At 41.9% G+C, this 15,913-nt stretch overlaps 1 protein-coding gene across 10 annotated transcripts in view; it reads left to right on the top strand.

Moving 5' to 3' along the window:
* The first annotated feature begins 9,504 nt into the window (after positions 1 to 9,504).
* The window catches only part of VAV2 (vav guanine nucleotide exchange factor 2), a 351,081-nt gene continuing 344,672 nt past the window's right edge, over positions 9,505 to 15,913 (top strand). For 7 of the 10 annotated variants that reach the window (XM_089685277.1, XM_089685271.1, XM_089685270.1 and 4 more), the window contains exon 1: positions 9,505 to 10,304. In XM_089685277.1, coding sequence (XP_089541403.1) covers positions 10,101 to 10,304 — 204 coding nt within the window. In that variant the 5' untranslated portion in view covers positions 9,505 to 10,100. The remainder of the gene's footprint in view (positions 10,305 to 15,913) is intronic. The other 3 variants (XM_089685279.1, XM_089685273.1, XM_089685278.1) reach the window with 1 other exon arrangement.

Below are 15,913 nucleotides of genomic sequence, written 5' to 3'. Positions count from 1 at the left end.
TGCCCCGGACTTAACCCTTGCTGCACCGATCAAGTGCCCCAAATCCCTCAATAAAAACCTTGTGTGCCCACTGCTCTCCGCGTGTGTTCTGTCTCACCTACACCTCCATCACAGGGTGTAAAAGCAATCAGTGTAAAAAAAAAAAAATGAAAATCATTATCACCCCCCACAAGTAGTACAGTGTCACTATGGTGACACTGTCCTGCTAGGGCAGTGTTTCTCAACTCCAGTCCTCATGGACCCCCAACAGGTCATGTTTTCAGGATTTCCCTCAGATGAAACAGCTGTGGTAATTACTAAGGCAGTGAAACAGATCAAATCACCTGTGCAAAATAATGGAAATCCTGAAAACATGACCTGTTGGGGGTCCATGAGGACTGGAGTTGAGAAACACTGTGCTAGGGTGACAGTGTGTTAAAAAAACAAAACAAATAATAATATTAAAAAATAAAATAAAAATGTAAAACATTTTTTTGAAAAATTATATTTTTTTGTTATAAACTAATTTGGGTTTTTTTTTACTAAAAAGATAGCTGAATACATTTTGGCCAAGATTTATGAAGAAAGATTATTTATTTGTAAAACTTTATAAGAAAAACCCTTTTTTTTTTAAATGTTTGGACTTTTTCATTTACATAGCAAAAAAATAAAAATCCCAGTGGTGAATAAATACCACCAAAATAAAGTTTTATCTGTCTCAAAAAAATGCTAAAAAATTCATATGGGTACAGTATTGCATGACCGCGCAAATGTCATTCAAAGTGTGATAGCGCTGAAAGCTGAAAATTGGCCTGGACAGGAAGGGGGTAAAAGTGTCTGGACTGGAAGTGGTTGAGGAATACTACATTTGTATCTTCTCTCTATCTCATGCACACTGGGCAGTGGAAGAACAGCAGCAGGGATTATTCCTTTTATCACTTTGCTCCCTTTCTGTCTGCATATTCCTTGTCAACACTTTGCAGGCACCCTCTCCCAGTATGAGTGCTGTTGTATAGGTGACTTTAAAAGGCAGATGCTCAGTCAAATTCAGGTACATACACTATCTCCAATAAAATAAAACCAATTAAAGGTTTATTAATGCATTTAGAGCTGCATTAATTTGTGTCTTTTACAACTGACTAAAGTTTGGCTTTCATTTATAAAATGTGAACTCTGGTTTTAGGCACAGGTGTGGCGTTTGCTGGGCTGCATTAATAGCTCACTGACTGTGGAGGGGACTGCTCAGGGCAGTAATAGATGCCACAGTGTCAAAGCTTGTCAGATGCTGAGTCACATTCCTGCACGTGTGCAGCAAACTCTTAGCTATGTCTGGTTGTCAGGGGGAGCTCCTCATTTTGACACTTGTCTGTTGCAAGTCTTAATGCTTTAATTTCAGATTTTGGTTTTCATGAAATGACTTACCCCCACTTTCTGGTCTGTTGAGTTCAATAACCAGAGGCATGTAATATGATAAATGTCTCTATCATGTGGGAGAGTTTGCAAAAACTAGAAATAACTTTGCTGACATCAGTGAAAATGAGCAATGACAGATAGTGGATTTTGATCCATACACAATAGACAGAAATGGGCAGAATATCTGAAATCTTAAAGCAGAACTGCACTGCACCTGAGCACCACAAACCAATTAATTCATTTTTAATATTCAAAGCAATCTTGCCCATTTATCTATGTCTCCATGCTTTATTTAGCTGAGAAAACATTCTGAACACCCCCCCCCCCCCCTACATTTCTGGCTGTGGCTATTTTGAGTAAGAGCAGATGATTCAGGTAGCATTTACTTCCTGTTATCCATCTGCCCTTATTTCAGGCATGCAGGCAAGAGGGTGTGCTTAGCTGAGAAAACCCCTCCTCCCCTCCTGAAGGCTCCTGGGATGTATGACATAATTTGCCTAGGGCTGGAAACCAGGAAGTAACTGAAGACATGGAAAAAACTTGTAAATATGATATACCTTCCTATATATTAATGCTAACAGCATAAGGATTAAACATTGTCAGTGTTGATTCAGAGAGTGAAGTTCCAATATAAGATATCAGATGCAGACACACGCTGTCATTGATAGGTATAACTAATAGATGGACATACTACAGAGCAATTAAAAAAAAAATCAGTAAAGACTCCCCCAGACTAGTGTTAGATTGATGATGTCCCAGCTTCAGTACTGGTGGGAAGAGGGGTGCTAGCTGGGTTTTGATCAGGGGCGGACTGACAACTCATGGGGCCCCTGGGCAATAGGGGATCATGGGGCCCCTGTGTCCTTGCCCAAACTCAAAAAAGCCTATGAAAAAGGTACCAGGGGCATCTCATGGGGCCCCCTACTGACCCCGGGCCCTTGGGCAGTGCCCGAGTTTCTAAATGGTCAGTCCGCCCCTGGTTTTGATTCATATAATCACAGGGCAGCTGCTACTGCAAACTCTTGTGTACTGCATGCAGAAATTAGAGGACAGAGAAGACCCCAAGACAGAGCACAGCTTATCGGGGGATGCGGGGATCTTTTGCTTTGGGTGTCAGCGGGCCTTGTCCTGCCATTGCTGTTATCTGTCAGGTGACTAAAGGTGCCATAGGACACTGCACTTTGACCTAAGCTGGCCTTTTTATTAATAGTATTTTTTTGTTCAATGAAAAAAAAATAGATTCCTCCATTCACACTATATAGTGCAGATGGGGGAATCTCTGGCTGCGGCTATTATATTTTGACAGAGAAGTTGTATTGTATTCGGAGCACTCCTTACAGCTTGCCCACAGCTCATGTAGGGTGCTGTAGTGAATTGGTGGATGGAGTCACCATACAATCATAGTCAAATACGGATCTTCACCAGCATATCTCGGTATACATTATACAGAGTAACCTTGATCTTTATTCACATAACATAACAGGCAACCCAGGCCTGCTACTTCATGGGAATAAAGGACAAGATTATTATTATATTTTGATAACTAGCTCCCGCTGTCAAGCAGGAAGTGGTCAACAGGGCAGCTCAATTTTGGATGAAAATTTGTAGTGTATGGCCAAGTTGACTGAATAAGGCTGAATTTATAAGGGGTGTAAAAGGAGGTAAGACACATGGATGACTAATCTTAGAAGATGGACATGTTGCTGGACAGAGAAACTGTACTCTCAATGCCTGGAGTACTTGTACTATTAAAAATGATCCTTTCTGATCACTGAGATCTGTGCTGTGCCTGCTCTGCCCATGAATGACGTTTACAATTCCCTAAATGGGTGGGGGGGGTCAATGAATATTTGTGATCTAAATCTAGCCATACACCAGTAGAATTATGTTTGAATGTTCATATTGAAATTCAGAAAAATCATTTGTCAGCATTCAGTAGTAGCATTATAGACTCTACAAATTTCATATGAAAGTCCTGAAAAATTCTGTTGGATTGCAATTCCCATATTTCAAATTCTACATTAGATTGTGGGATGTACATGTGCATTACAATTAATACAATTTTTCCTGAATGAAAACCACATTTAGATTTTTGTTTGTGTGAGAAAATATTTACTTCCTTCTCCTTCGATTTTCCTCATCTCCTAGATTGTAAGCTCGAAAGAGCAGGGCCCTCGATCTCCTCATGTTTTGCATTGCATTGTATTGTTATTGTTCTGTCACATGTTCTGTCCCCCTTTGTAATATACAGCGCTGAGCGAACTATCGGCGCTTTATAAATACTGTATAATAATAATATTGTGGTCGAAAATGATTGTCCGTTTATTGTCATTAAAGTGATATTACCGTCAGATTTTTTAAAAGCACTTTCAGCAGCTGACTTAATTCACTAATCATTTCAATCCTTGCTTCTATTCCAGTTTAAAGTGGAGTTCCACTCAAAAGCGGAAGCTCCACTTATTTATAAAATTATAAATGTACGAATGTAAACGCACACATTGGGGCGCCTACGCGTGAAAACATCGATTGCAATACATATGTTATATATGTGAAAACAATAATTCTAGCACAAGACCTCCTCCATAACACTAAACTGATGACCTATAGGGGCTTTTGAAACGTTGCTTATAGAAAATATAGGATACTGAAGTTTATTGCCATATCATAGGTGAACACAAATTTAAGGCTTGGCATGTTGGGTATCTACAGTCAGGTCCATAAATATTGGGACATCGACACAATTCTAACATTTCTGGCTCTATACACCACCACAATGGATTTGAAATGAAACGAACACAATGTGCTTTAACTGCAGACTGTCAGCTTTAATTTGAAGGTATTTACATCCAAATCAGGTGAACGGTGTAGGAATTACAACAGTTTGCATATGTGCTTCCCACTTGTTAAGGGACCAAAAGTAATGGGACAATTGGCTTCTCAGCTGTTCCATGACCAGGTGTGTGTTATTCCCTCATTATCCCAATTACAATGAGCAGATAAAAGGTCCAGAGTTCATTTCAAGTGTGCTATTTGCATTTGGAATCTGTTGCTGTCAACTCTCAAGATGAGATCCAAAGAGCTGTCACTATCAGTGAAGCAAGCCATCATTAGGCTGAAAAAACAAAACAAACCCATCAGAGAGATAGCAAAAACATTAGGCGTGGCCAAAACAACTGTTTGGAACATTCTTAAAAAGAAGGAATGCACCGGTGAGCTCAGCAACACCAAAAGACCCGGAAGACCACGGAAAACAACTGTGGTGGATGACAGAAGAATTCTTTCCCTTGTGAAGAAAACACCCTTCACAACAGTTGGCCAGATCAAGAACACTCTCCAGGAGGTAGGTGTATGTGTGTCAAAGTCAACAATCAAGAGAAGACTTCACCAGAGTGAATACAGAGGGTTCACCACAAGATGTAAACCATTGGTGAGCCTCAAAAACAGGAAGGCCAGATTAGAGTTTGTCAAACGACATCTAAAAAAGCCTTCACAGTTCTGGAACAACATCCTATGGACAGATGAGACCGAGATCAACTTGTACTAGAGTGATGGGAAGAGAAGAGTATGGAGAAGGAAAGGAACTGCTCATGATCCTAAGCATACCACCTCATCAGTGAGGCATGGTGGTGGTAGTGTCATGGCGTGGGCATGTATGGCTGCCAATGGAACTAGTTCTCTTGTATTTATTGATGATGTGACTGCTGACAAAAGCAGCAGGATGAATTCTGAAGTGTTTCGGGCAATATTATCTGCTCATATTCAGCCAAATGCTTCAGAACTCATTGGCAAGTCAATCACCTGACCTGAATCCGATTGAGCATGCATTTCACTTGCTGAAGACAAAACTGAAGGGAAAATGCCCCAAGAACAAGCAGGAACTGAATACATTTGCAGTAGAGGCCTGGCAGAGCATCACCATGGATGAAACCCAGCGTCTGGTGATGTCTATGCGTTCCAGACTTGAGGCTGTAATTGACTGCAAAGGATTTGCAACCAAGTATTAAAAAGTGAAAGTTTGATTTATGATTATTATTCTGTCCCATTACTTTTGGTCCCTTAACAAGTGGGAGGCACATATGCAAACTGTTGTAATTCCTACACCGTTCACCTGATTTGGATGTAAATACCCTCAAATTAAAGCTGACAGTCTGCAGTTAAAGCACATCTTGTTCGTTTCATTTCAAATCCATTGTGGTGGTGTATAGAGCCAAAAATGTTAGAATTGTGTCGATATCCCAATATTTATGGACCTAACTGTATTTACTTGGTGCAACCTCATCTTTTATATTTTGGGTAATTTATTGCATTTGTTTGCCCTAAAATTCACTTTCATGTGTTTTTTTACTGAAATTTTGAAAGTTTCCGGTCATATCGTGTTACATGAAAAATTAGAACTACCACTACTTTATTCTCTAGGGTGTCTGCTTTCAAAAAAAGTATATAATGTTTGAGGGGTTTGTGTAGCCTTCAGGCCTGAAATAATTTTTTAAACGTGCGCAAAAAAGGCTCTGGCAGCGAAAGGGTAAAGTAAAAGACAAGCCTTTAATACGTTAACTATTATAAAATTAAATAGATGTTCTGAAAACAAATTTTCTATCAGGGAAGGGATAGCGGCGACACTGACAGCTGACTGAACTGAGATTGTGGCACAAAAGTGTGAGAGGTGAAATTCTGTCAGAGCCTGGAGCAGGGCAAAGTAGGCACCCAAGGTGAGAAAATGCCCCTTTGCCTCATCACCTCCTTCAGCAGCATAGGTTGTAGCTCCTGCTATTTCTGAAGCACTCTAATGATGAAGGGCCCAAGGCGGCTGCCCCCTCTACCTACTCCTTGCCCCAGCCCTGACTCCAAGGTAAATAGGAATAAAGCCAGACACTAGGATGGGGAGGACTCCCCACTGCACAGATAAATAATAAATTTGGCCATACACGTGTAGATTTTCAGACGAGAATATTCGTAAGAAAAGTCGTATGAAAATTCTTTGAACATTCGATGAATGGACGAATCTCATTCAAATATTGTCTTTTGCTTTTAACGTTCGACTTTAAAATGAATGTAATTTCTGAATGATAACACATACACTGATCGAGAAAAGTTTTCCTTCCTCCCCCTTCAAATTTTCCCGTCACTGCCGTCAAAACCCACTAATGATTAGAAAATCAAACGAATATTCTTACAACGAAAATTTCCGAATGAAAATCTATACGTGTATGGCCAGCTTTAGGCTGCATTCACATATAGAGTTTTGCGAATGCACGCAAAATTGTGCTGCATTTTTGCATATTTTTGCACTACACATTGATTTCAATAGGCTGTTCTATACACCGCAAAATTGTTCATGTGCCATTTAGAGCTTGGTGCTTTTTTTGGCTGTGTTTGACACACTTTTTTGTCTCTCTGCCTGTGTTTGGGGTGCTATTAAGGCCTCATGCACACTAGACGTGTTTTATGCCACTTCTAGGGGCATCTGGTGATTTGTTTTACCGTCTCTAAAATGTGTCCATGCGTACATATGTATTTACAGGAGTTTAGAGGCAAAAAAGAAACCCACAGCCAGCGTGTCCAGGAGCTGTGGAGTTTTGGCAGAAAAAAAACGATTGATGCTCCTAAACACGCGTGAACGCTAGGTGCGTTTAGTGCTTGAGGGTTCATTTCATTGGTTAGAGTAAATTATTATTCTGGTCAGTGAAATGAATAAATGCCCAAGTGAATGATGCACCTAAATACTTTACACACATTTACAAGCGCCAAAATCTTGCTGCCAGGCGGAAAGGCGACTAGGAGAGATAGCAAAATGTCCAGAGTGCATGAGGTGTAACAATGAATGGCAACGCAAGCATGACAGGTGGTTTTTACGCATTTTGTAAAATACACACAAACTTGCATGGTTATGGTGTACCTTTGCTAAAATGTGAATGCAGCCGAAGCAGAAAACACTGCTGCTTTCACACTGATCCATAGCAAAAACGCATATGCATTTTTACCTTGTTTCTATCACATTTGCGGTGTGTTTTTTACAGGACGTGTGACTAAAAAACTGCACCAAAAAAAGCAATGCTGGTGAGCTTTCGATGTGTTTTTGTGATATTTTCCATTCCTTTCAATGTGGAGGTGCGTTTTTGTTGCAATTTTTTTTTTTTACCACATTAAAAAATGCAGCAAGCAGGATTATAAAAAAAAGGCAGCAGGCCTGCAGTGGATTTGTGTGAATAGGATTAGATGGTCCCACGTTTTTTTTTTCTACCTTGTTTTAATGCAAAAGCAGAAGAAAATCAGATCCGTGTTAAAGCAGTCTACTTTCATACTGCTCCTCTAAAACACACGTCAAACATGCTTATGTGTTTTTACTGCATTTTTTACACGTTTTTGCTGTGGTGCGTTGCTTTTTTTGCTTTTGCGTTGCGTTTTTCCCCTCTGGACAAAGCACTTCCCACAAGTGTGTTGCATTTTTGATGCCTTTTTTCATTCATTTCAATAGAGGGATGCTTTTTGGTGCGTTTTGTTTAACTGAAAGTAAGTAGGATTTTTTTTCACCACACCTGAAGCAGAACGGATCAGTGTGAAGAGCGCCATAGAATTTAAAGGGAGGCAGTTTTCTTTCGTTTTTTTAACTCATATTTTTGAAGCGTTTTTTATGCGTTTTTACTGCATTTTGTTCAGCTTTTTTTTTGTTAAAGTTAATTTTTTTTTGTGCTATAAATGCAAAATGTGGCAAAAACACACTACCGTGCATTTCAGCAGATTCCCAATTGAACTCTATTGTAGCAAAAAATCCTGCTTTTTGCATTTAAAAAAAAGTCCCTGACCCTTTCCAAAAACAGATCAGCTCAAAAAAGCATAGATGTGAACGTGTCCCATAGGAAACCATGTAAAGCTACACAGGTTGCATTTGAGCCGTTTCTGCATTGTGTTTGGCGTGTTTTCTATTTTTTTAATTTGTCTTGTTGCTAGGCAGATTTAAACCGCAAAAAGCATCAACGTTGCAAAAACGCAATATATGCATTTCCAATTATGTCTATAGAAACAAAAGTGCAACTTTTTGCTTTCAAAAAAGTCCCTGACCCTTTCCAAAAAATGCACCAGGTGAAAACACACAGGTGTGAACAAGTTCCATAGGAAATCATGTTAAATGGACTGTACTGCGTTTCTGAAAACTGCAAAACTCTGCAGAAAACATTTAGGTGTGAACCTAGGGTTAAATGGACTGTAGTGCGTTTCTGCAAAAAGCACTAAAAAACCCATTGGTGGGAATGGAGCCTAAGGGTCGGTTCACACTATAGAAATGCAGTCCAGATACGTTTCCTTTTGTGTGTTTTTGATGCATTTTTGGTGCGTTTTTGATGCGTTCCAGTGCGTATTATGCATTCCTGCTCTTTTTTTCCTGTTTTTCTTCAAATTAAATAGGGACAGGTGTGTTCCAGTGCATTATTGGTGTGTTCCAGTGCATTTTTTATGCATTTTACCATGTGGTAGTACAGTTTTGTACAGAAAAAATGTAGCATGTTCTACTTTTTTTTCTGCACCCGGAACGCACTGGAACTGCAAGCACTGATGTGAACTATGACATTGACAACCATATAACCTACTTTCTGTGCTTTTTGGATGCAAAAAAGCAACTGAAACTCATGTAGCGTGAACTGGCCCTAAAGGTTCTTCCGCTTGAAGAACGCACCAAAATGCATCAGTATGAAAGCAGCAGAAAAAAGAAAACGGTGTGCATGCAGCCGAAGAAGGCACCTGACTCCACACTCAAGTAAAAGATCAGTTTTGGGCAGAGTGGGCTTCGTGAGCTAAAATGATGACACTTCTCAGCATCACAGGGCTAGTGTACATGGAATCATCAATGAAAGGAACCAGCGCAGGGTTGTGATGGGTTTTCTCTATACAATGTAACGAATATTATTACTAATAATAGAACGTGTGGACTGACCTATGACAGTGGAATGCAGGGAGCAGCACGTTCTGATTGGGGGACGATTGTTCCCATTTCCTCCGAAGGTAACAATAAATATCAATGTAGCAGCATTGCAGCTGAACGTCTGTCTCTGCTCAGGCCACGCCTCCCTTGCCGGGATCAGCCCCGCCCACCCCCGGGATCAACCCCAGGAGCGCGCTACCTCAGATAGGCGGGCGGGGGCGCGCACTGGAGGAGAGTGGAGCTCCGGGAGAAGCAGAAGAGGAGAGCCGGGGCCCTTTGTTGTGCGACTGTGGCCCCTGGGAGGACAGTGCATGAGGAAGAAGGAGGAAGAAGATGGAAGGAGCTGAGCGGTGCACATAACCCAGAGAGGAGCCCCTGGCTGGCCCCAGGCTTTACCTCAAGGAAGTCTTCCCAGCATTGCACAGTGCAAAGGTTACCCAGCACACAGTGTGCACCTTCTCCACACACTGCCCACCCAGCACCCATACTCCCTCACACACTGCACACCCAGCACCCATACTCCCTCACACACTGCACACCCAGCACCCATACTCCCTCACACACTGCCCACCCAGCACCCATACTCCCTCACACACTGCACACCCAGCACCCATACTCCCTCACACACTGCACACCCAGCACCCATACTCCCTCACACACACACTGGGCACCCTTCTCCACCCCCTGTACACATTGGCCTCCTCTCCCTGCTATGAGCACCCTGACCCTGGCTGCAGCCTGAGCTGAAGGAGCCACTCCTTGCCCGTGGAACTGACCCCCTCACCCCTCCGCCATGGAGGAATGGAGACAATGTGGCCGCTGGCTGATAGACTGCAAAGTTCTACCCCCCAACCACAGGGTAGTCTTGCCCTCGGCGGTGGTCTTCGACTTGGCCCAAGCTCTCCGCGATGGGGTCCTGCTGTGCCAGCTCCTCCACAACTTATCCCCTGGATCTATTGACCTCAAGGAGATCAATTTCCGCCCTCAGATGTCACAGGTAATGGGGGCATCTTTTGGGTGGTCTATAATGCAGAGGGGGGAGTTTACCTCCTAACCAATGGATACGTGCTTTTTATTTCCCCTCTTTGTAGAATATATGCAGATTAATCTTTGTGTCCCGTTCTGCCACATGGCACCTCTGCCCGCAGGGCGCACACTTGTGCCATCCTACAAACTGGCCTTTGTCACATTGCAGAATTTACACCTTCCATGTTTGTGTCTAAACAAGGCGCTATGTGATTGTCTGATGGTAATTGTTCACCTGCAGTGCTTCTGTGCTCGGGATGGCACCCACCTCTAATTTGTTTCTGGTTTATACCAGCTTTTTATTGTTCATCTGTTGTATCATACTGTATGCCCAGCAGTACATTGTTTAGATTTTTTGTCGCTGTGTTGGGTGAGTGTGACACAGCGCTTCAGGGGTTAATGCCGGGTGGCAGTGCTGCCCATCACTGTGACATTACTGTGCGCAGCAGATGCTGCTACGGCACTGTATTGCTCCTGAGAGATTCTCCTTCGGTAACATAGAATGTCATTGTAGCATATGGAATTTCGATCGTTCGTGACGTCTCTTTGGCTGCCTTTAAAATCTTTCATTAGGACTATTTTATTGTTCATTAACAGTTTATTACGCGCTGACCTGTCATTGTGGAGGCCAGGCGGGTTTTGGTTTAATCATTCTTGGTTGGCTGGTTTGCCAGTGAGGGGTGCCCAGGGAATGCCAGTGCTGTGCACAGAATTGAGATTGGCTGCTGGGTTCTTTCTGTGGTTCAAGCATTGCATTTTGCATCCTTTTGTTGGGCAGCTGCTGCCCAGTGCTGTGGGCCTGGGGGCTCCATGCCTGGCCGGGCCCTGTGGTTTGTTTCGCTCCTTGCTGGAACAGGTTAGCAAGTATCACATCAAGTTTTTGCTTTTATTTTTTGGTGTGTTCTACTACTTTTCAATCATCTATACAAAATGCTTTGTGGCTGTAGTAAAAGAAACCTGTGCTGAAAGAAATATGGAGGATGCCATTGATGACTTGTTCTTTTGAAAATGCTAGGTCTCTGGCTGTTATACAGCTCACATGGCACGAGTACTGTCTGTGTGCAGATTAAGAGAGAGACTTCATTCTCTGCATTCTTATTCTGGGTCAATGATTTTGGTAAATATTGAAGCCAGAGACAGCTAGTCAACTAGCATTACCAATCAAGGGGTTATCAGAGGCAGCCTACATAATTCTTCATGGAGACAGGCGCACTTATGTGACCCAAATGATAACGTGCACTTTGGTCCTTTTTACTATTAAGTTTGCTGATTATTGAACAGGCAAAGGGTGAAGATGACTACAGCAGTTGGTCAATAGCTGATCATATATATGGAGCAGATGCTGGAAATCTGGTCATTCACAGTTCATTGCCTCTGTCAGGGTGTTCGACCTTCCTTTTGACTGTCTGTGCTTTGCTTGATCCTGAAGTTTGGCTTTGGCCATGTCACTGCCATGTCTGGATGTTGCTCAGGTAACCACACCCACAGCGCCTTGGTAATATCTTTCAGCTCCTGCATGTGATTCTTGAGGAGGCTTCCACTAGCAATGGGGGTTACTGGAAATGGGTTTGGCAGAAGAAGCAGAGTAGAGTGCAGAAGAAAGCTAGAACTAGGATTAAATGTTTCCCAAGTCACCATATTGAGAATTAGCACATCTTCTCCATGGGTAGCCTTTTTTCTTGAACTTTTTTGTGTACTTCTCGTCTGCAGGGCCACTGGGCAAGTAGAACCGCTCACTGGTCTCCCTATGCCAGTTAAAGTGGAACTACACTGCATCTAAGCACCACAAACCAAAAAAAGCTATTTAATTTATTTGTAATATTTGAAGCAAATGTCCCCATCCATCTAGGTCTCCATGCTTTATTTTGTTGAGAAATAATTTTGTAAAACACCCCCCTAGCATTTCTGGCTGTGGCAGGGCGGGTGATTCATGTAGCATTTACTTCTGGAATACATTTGCCCTTGGCTCGGGCACACAGACAGGAGGGTGTGCTTAGCTGAGAGAGCCCCTTCTTCCCTCCTGACGACTCCTGGGATGGATGACCTCAATTACCTAGGCCTGGGAAACAGGAAGTAACTAAAGAAATGTAAAGAAAAAAATAAAACAAGTAAATATGATATACTTTCCTATTTATTTACCAATGCTAGCAGCATAAGGATTAAAAATATTCAATGTTAATTGAGAGAGTGAAATTCCACTTTAGGTTGCTTTGTCATTAATAGGTCCTTTTTATTAGGAGACCCCCAAGTGATACCCAGCATCTGATCACTCTGAAGCTGCATGGTAAAACAATTATACATGATAAAAAAAATTGTTTATACAGTAAAGTGAAATGCAGTAAAATTGTTATGAAGTACCCCAGGCAGTAATACTGGTTGTAGAAATCTAGCAGTGTTTTTTTTTCCTAATGTGGTTGTAAATACTGAAGATTTTTTCCCTCAATGCATTGTCTGCTTAGGGTAAAAAAAAACCTTCCATGGCCAGCCCCCACCTAAATACTTATTTGCGTTCTTTCTAAATTTATCTCCTCTCTCTCCTTACAGGACTCTGAGGCAGCAGTGGGAGCCATTGGCTGCTGCTGCTGTCAGTCAGATCCGGAGAAGAGGGGGCAGGGCCGAGCCGCTCTGTGTGTGTCAGTAGGTGCACACAGCCCGGCTAAGAGTAAATTCTGCACAAGTGCCCCCATAGAAAGCAACTTCCTATGGGGGCACTCAGAAGGAAGAACAGAGAGTGCTGGCAGGGGACCCCCTGGGGATCCCTATTAGGAGACCTCCGAGCGATACCCAGGTTACAGGCATTTTTTTTTTATTGAAAATACAAAAATTGCGTTCAGGAGTAGAGTTTACTGCTGTTCCAAACGTGTGTAAACGCATTTATGCGCGTTTTGCGTCTAGTTGCGTTTTTGGGCTGGTCCATATCCAGATGCTGTCCAGTGCCTTTTTTTTTCTTCAAAAATGCATGCACAGCGTTTTCCATGTATTCAAATGGACCTAGTACACCAGTGCAGTCAGTTCCAGGTTTCGCTTGCAGGAAAAAATGGTAGAACGTGTTGCATTATTTCTGCACAGAACTGTACTGGAACACATCAAAACACAGAAAAAAAGTGTTGTGTGCACTCCAGAATGCATCCGGAGGCATTACAGCACTATGTGGCTCCTCTCACATTGCCAAGCATGTTTCACGAGCCACTTTTGCTACAGTTGGAACACCCATCAGAAATTAGTGCTCTCTGCTTCTCATCTCTCTATTTCTCACAAAATGTCTGAAATAGTTAATTATTTACTATTTTTCAGTGCATTCTGTGCATTTGGGAGGGTCTCCTGAGGTTATCCTTTAAAAACCCTTCTAAACTTAAACGCGGTAGGTGAACATGGCTGAACTGATGTTTTTAACCTACGTTTTCTAGCAGTCAGTTTGCAGCGTTCAGAAAAGTTTTTCAAACACCCAGTGCACATGAGCCCTAAGTCCTCATGCACACTGGATGTTTTTACAGCGGCTGTTTTTGGCTTTTGACATTTTTTTTTCTACAGCCAGTAAACTCTCCAGCATGTTTTCCTATGTGTCCATACACACACAGATTGTAATCAGCGTTTTTTGGCTGGAAAAACTCCTTGGAACTGGTGGGTTTCTAAAGACGTTTTTTAGCTGTAAAAATGCTCTAACGCTGAAAAACCTGGTACATTGGTAAAACGCGGCAAACAAGCATTTTTAGCCTTTTTTTTTTCTTTTTCCTTTTTGAGCAAAAAAAAAACCAAAACGCTAAAAACCACAAACGCAAAAAAGTGGCAAAATGCTAATGCAAAAACGCTGAAAAATTCAGGTTTTTAATGTGACTTCACACAGCTAACGTTACCAGCGTTATTAAAACGCACAGTTTGCATGGAGCCTAATTTTGCTAAAAAACCACAAACACTGAAAAAAGCTAATGCAAAGATGCAAAAAACAGCTATCACTACTGATGTCTTTATAATGTCCAGTGTTCATGAGGCCTAACATGTTTGTTATTTTAAAAAAATGTATAACTTTCCAATCACTTTATACCCTGATAGTGATGTCGGGCTCTGGGTGTTTTTGTAAATGTCAGACTGTGGCAATAAGTCAACCAACTCAATCTCTGTACATGACTAAAGGTTCCTTTTTCCTTGTGAATTAGTAGACTAAATATCTCTTAAGGTCTTCCAGAATGGTTCCCTGTAGCATTGCTGACATGTCCTCTTATATGATAATAGTGATAAATCACAGACACTTAATTCAGCCTTAGCCAAAACTGTGCAGAGTATATGATGGTGGTACAAACTTATCCCTTGCCTAGTGCAATTGTTTCTCTCCTATTACACACAAGTGCTCATTAAGTTTTTCAAATCGAAATAGTGCCTTTCTAAAAGACACCACAGACAAAAAATGTAACCTCTTTTTAACCAGATATTGTTGTCGTGTTGTTTTTTTTTTTTGTTTTTTTTTTTTTGTAGGGGGGTCATTGCACCTGTCATTGTCCTCCATGCTGCATGTTTGCTTTACCACTAAAATGCGAGACTTCTATTCTCAGAGGTTACAGTTATTACCGCAATATTACCAGGCCATGAAATAAGACACTATCAGAGCTGTGCAAAAGCTGCAAGAAAGTTGTGCACTGGCAGCAGGATTGACTGATACATTATACTGGTAGAAAATACGCCGAACATCCATAACATTCTGACCACTGGCAGGCAAATTGAATAACATTGTTTATCTTGCTAAAGTAGCACCTGAAAGTGGGGGGAATATATTTGGCAATAAGTGTCCATGCTGACCCATGTCCACAGCCAAAAGCACCTACAAATGGCAAGTGAGCATCAGAACTGGACCACGGAGCAATGGAAGAAGGTGGCCTGGTCTGATGAATCACTTTCTTCTTTTAAATCATGTGGATGGCCGGGTGCATTGCTTACCTGGGGAAGAGATGGCACCAGAATGCACTGTGGGGAGAAGGCAAGCTGGCAGAGGCAGTGTGATGCTTTGGGCTGTTCTGCTGGGAAACCTTCCATTCATGTGAATGTTACTTTGACACATACTTAAACATTGTTGCTGAACAAGTATACCCCTTCACGGAAAACGTATCCCCAGATGGAAGAATTATGCACACTGCCATACTTCAAAAAAGTTCAAGAATGGTTTGAGGAACAGAACAACTAGTGTGAGGTGTTGACTTGCCCTCAAAATTCTCCAGATCTCAATCTATTGAGCATCTGTGGAATGGAAAACAAGTCCAATCTATGGAAATCGCATGTTGCAACTTACAGGACCTAAAGGATCTGCCACTGACGGCTTGGTGCCAGATACCACAGCACACCTTCAGGGGTCTAGTGGTGTCCATGCCTCAACAGGTCAGAGCTGTTTTGTTGGCAAAAGAGGGACCTACTCAATATTAGGTGGTTGCTCATAAAGTGAAAGCTGATTTTGTTTGTGTGTAAATATTATGTGTGTATATTATTTTGGATAGAGTTTGGATGGGAAAAGCCTCTTTTAGGTTTATATTCCTGTCTTGTAGAGACAATAAGTGAGGAAGATTCATTTGCTGTCCGTAATGTTAGTTTTCTGGC

Source organism: Staurois parvus, unplaced genomic scaffold, assembly GCF_062004578.1.
Source record: "Staurois parvus isolate SC_StPar_1 unplaced genomic scaffold, SC_StPar_1.0 ptg000365l, whole genome shotgun sequence".
Taxonomy (NCBI): Eukaryota; Metazoa; Chordata; class Amphibia; order Anura; family Ranidae; genus Staurois; species Staurois parvus.
Note: the sequence above shows the minus strand (reverse complement) of the source record. Positions and strands in the feature narration are given on the sequence as shown.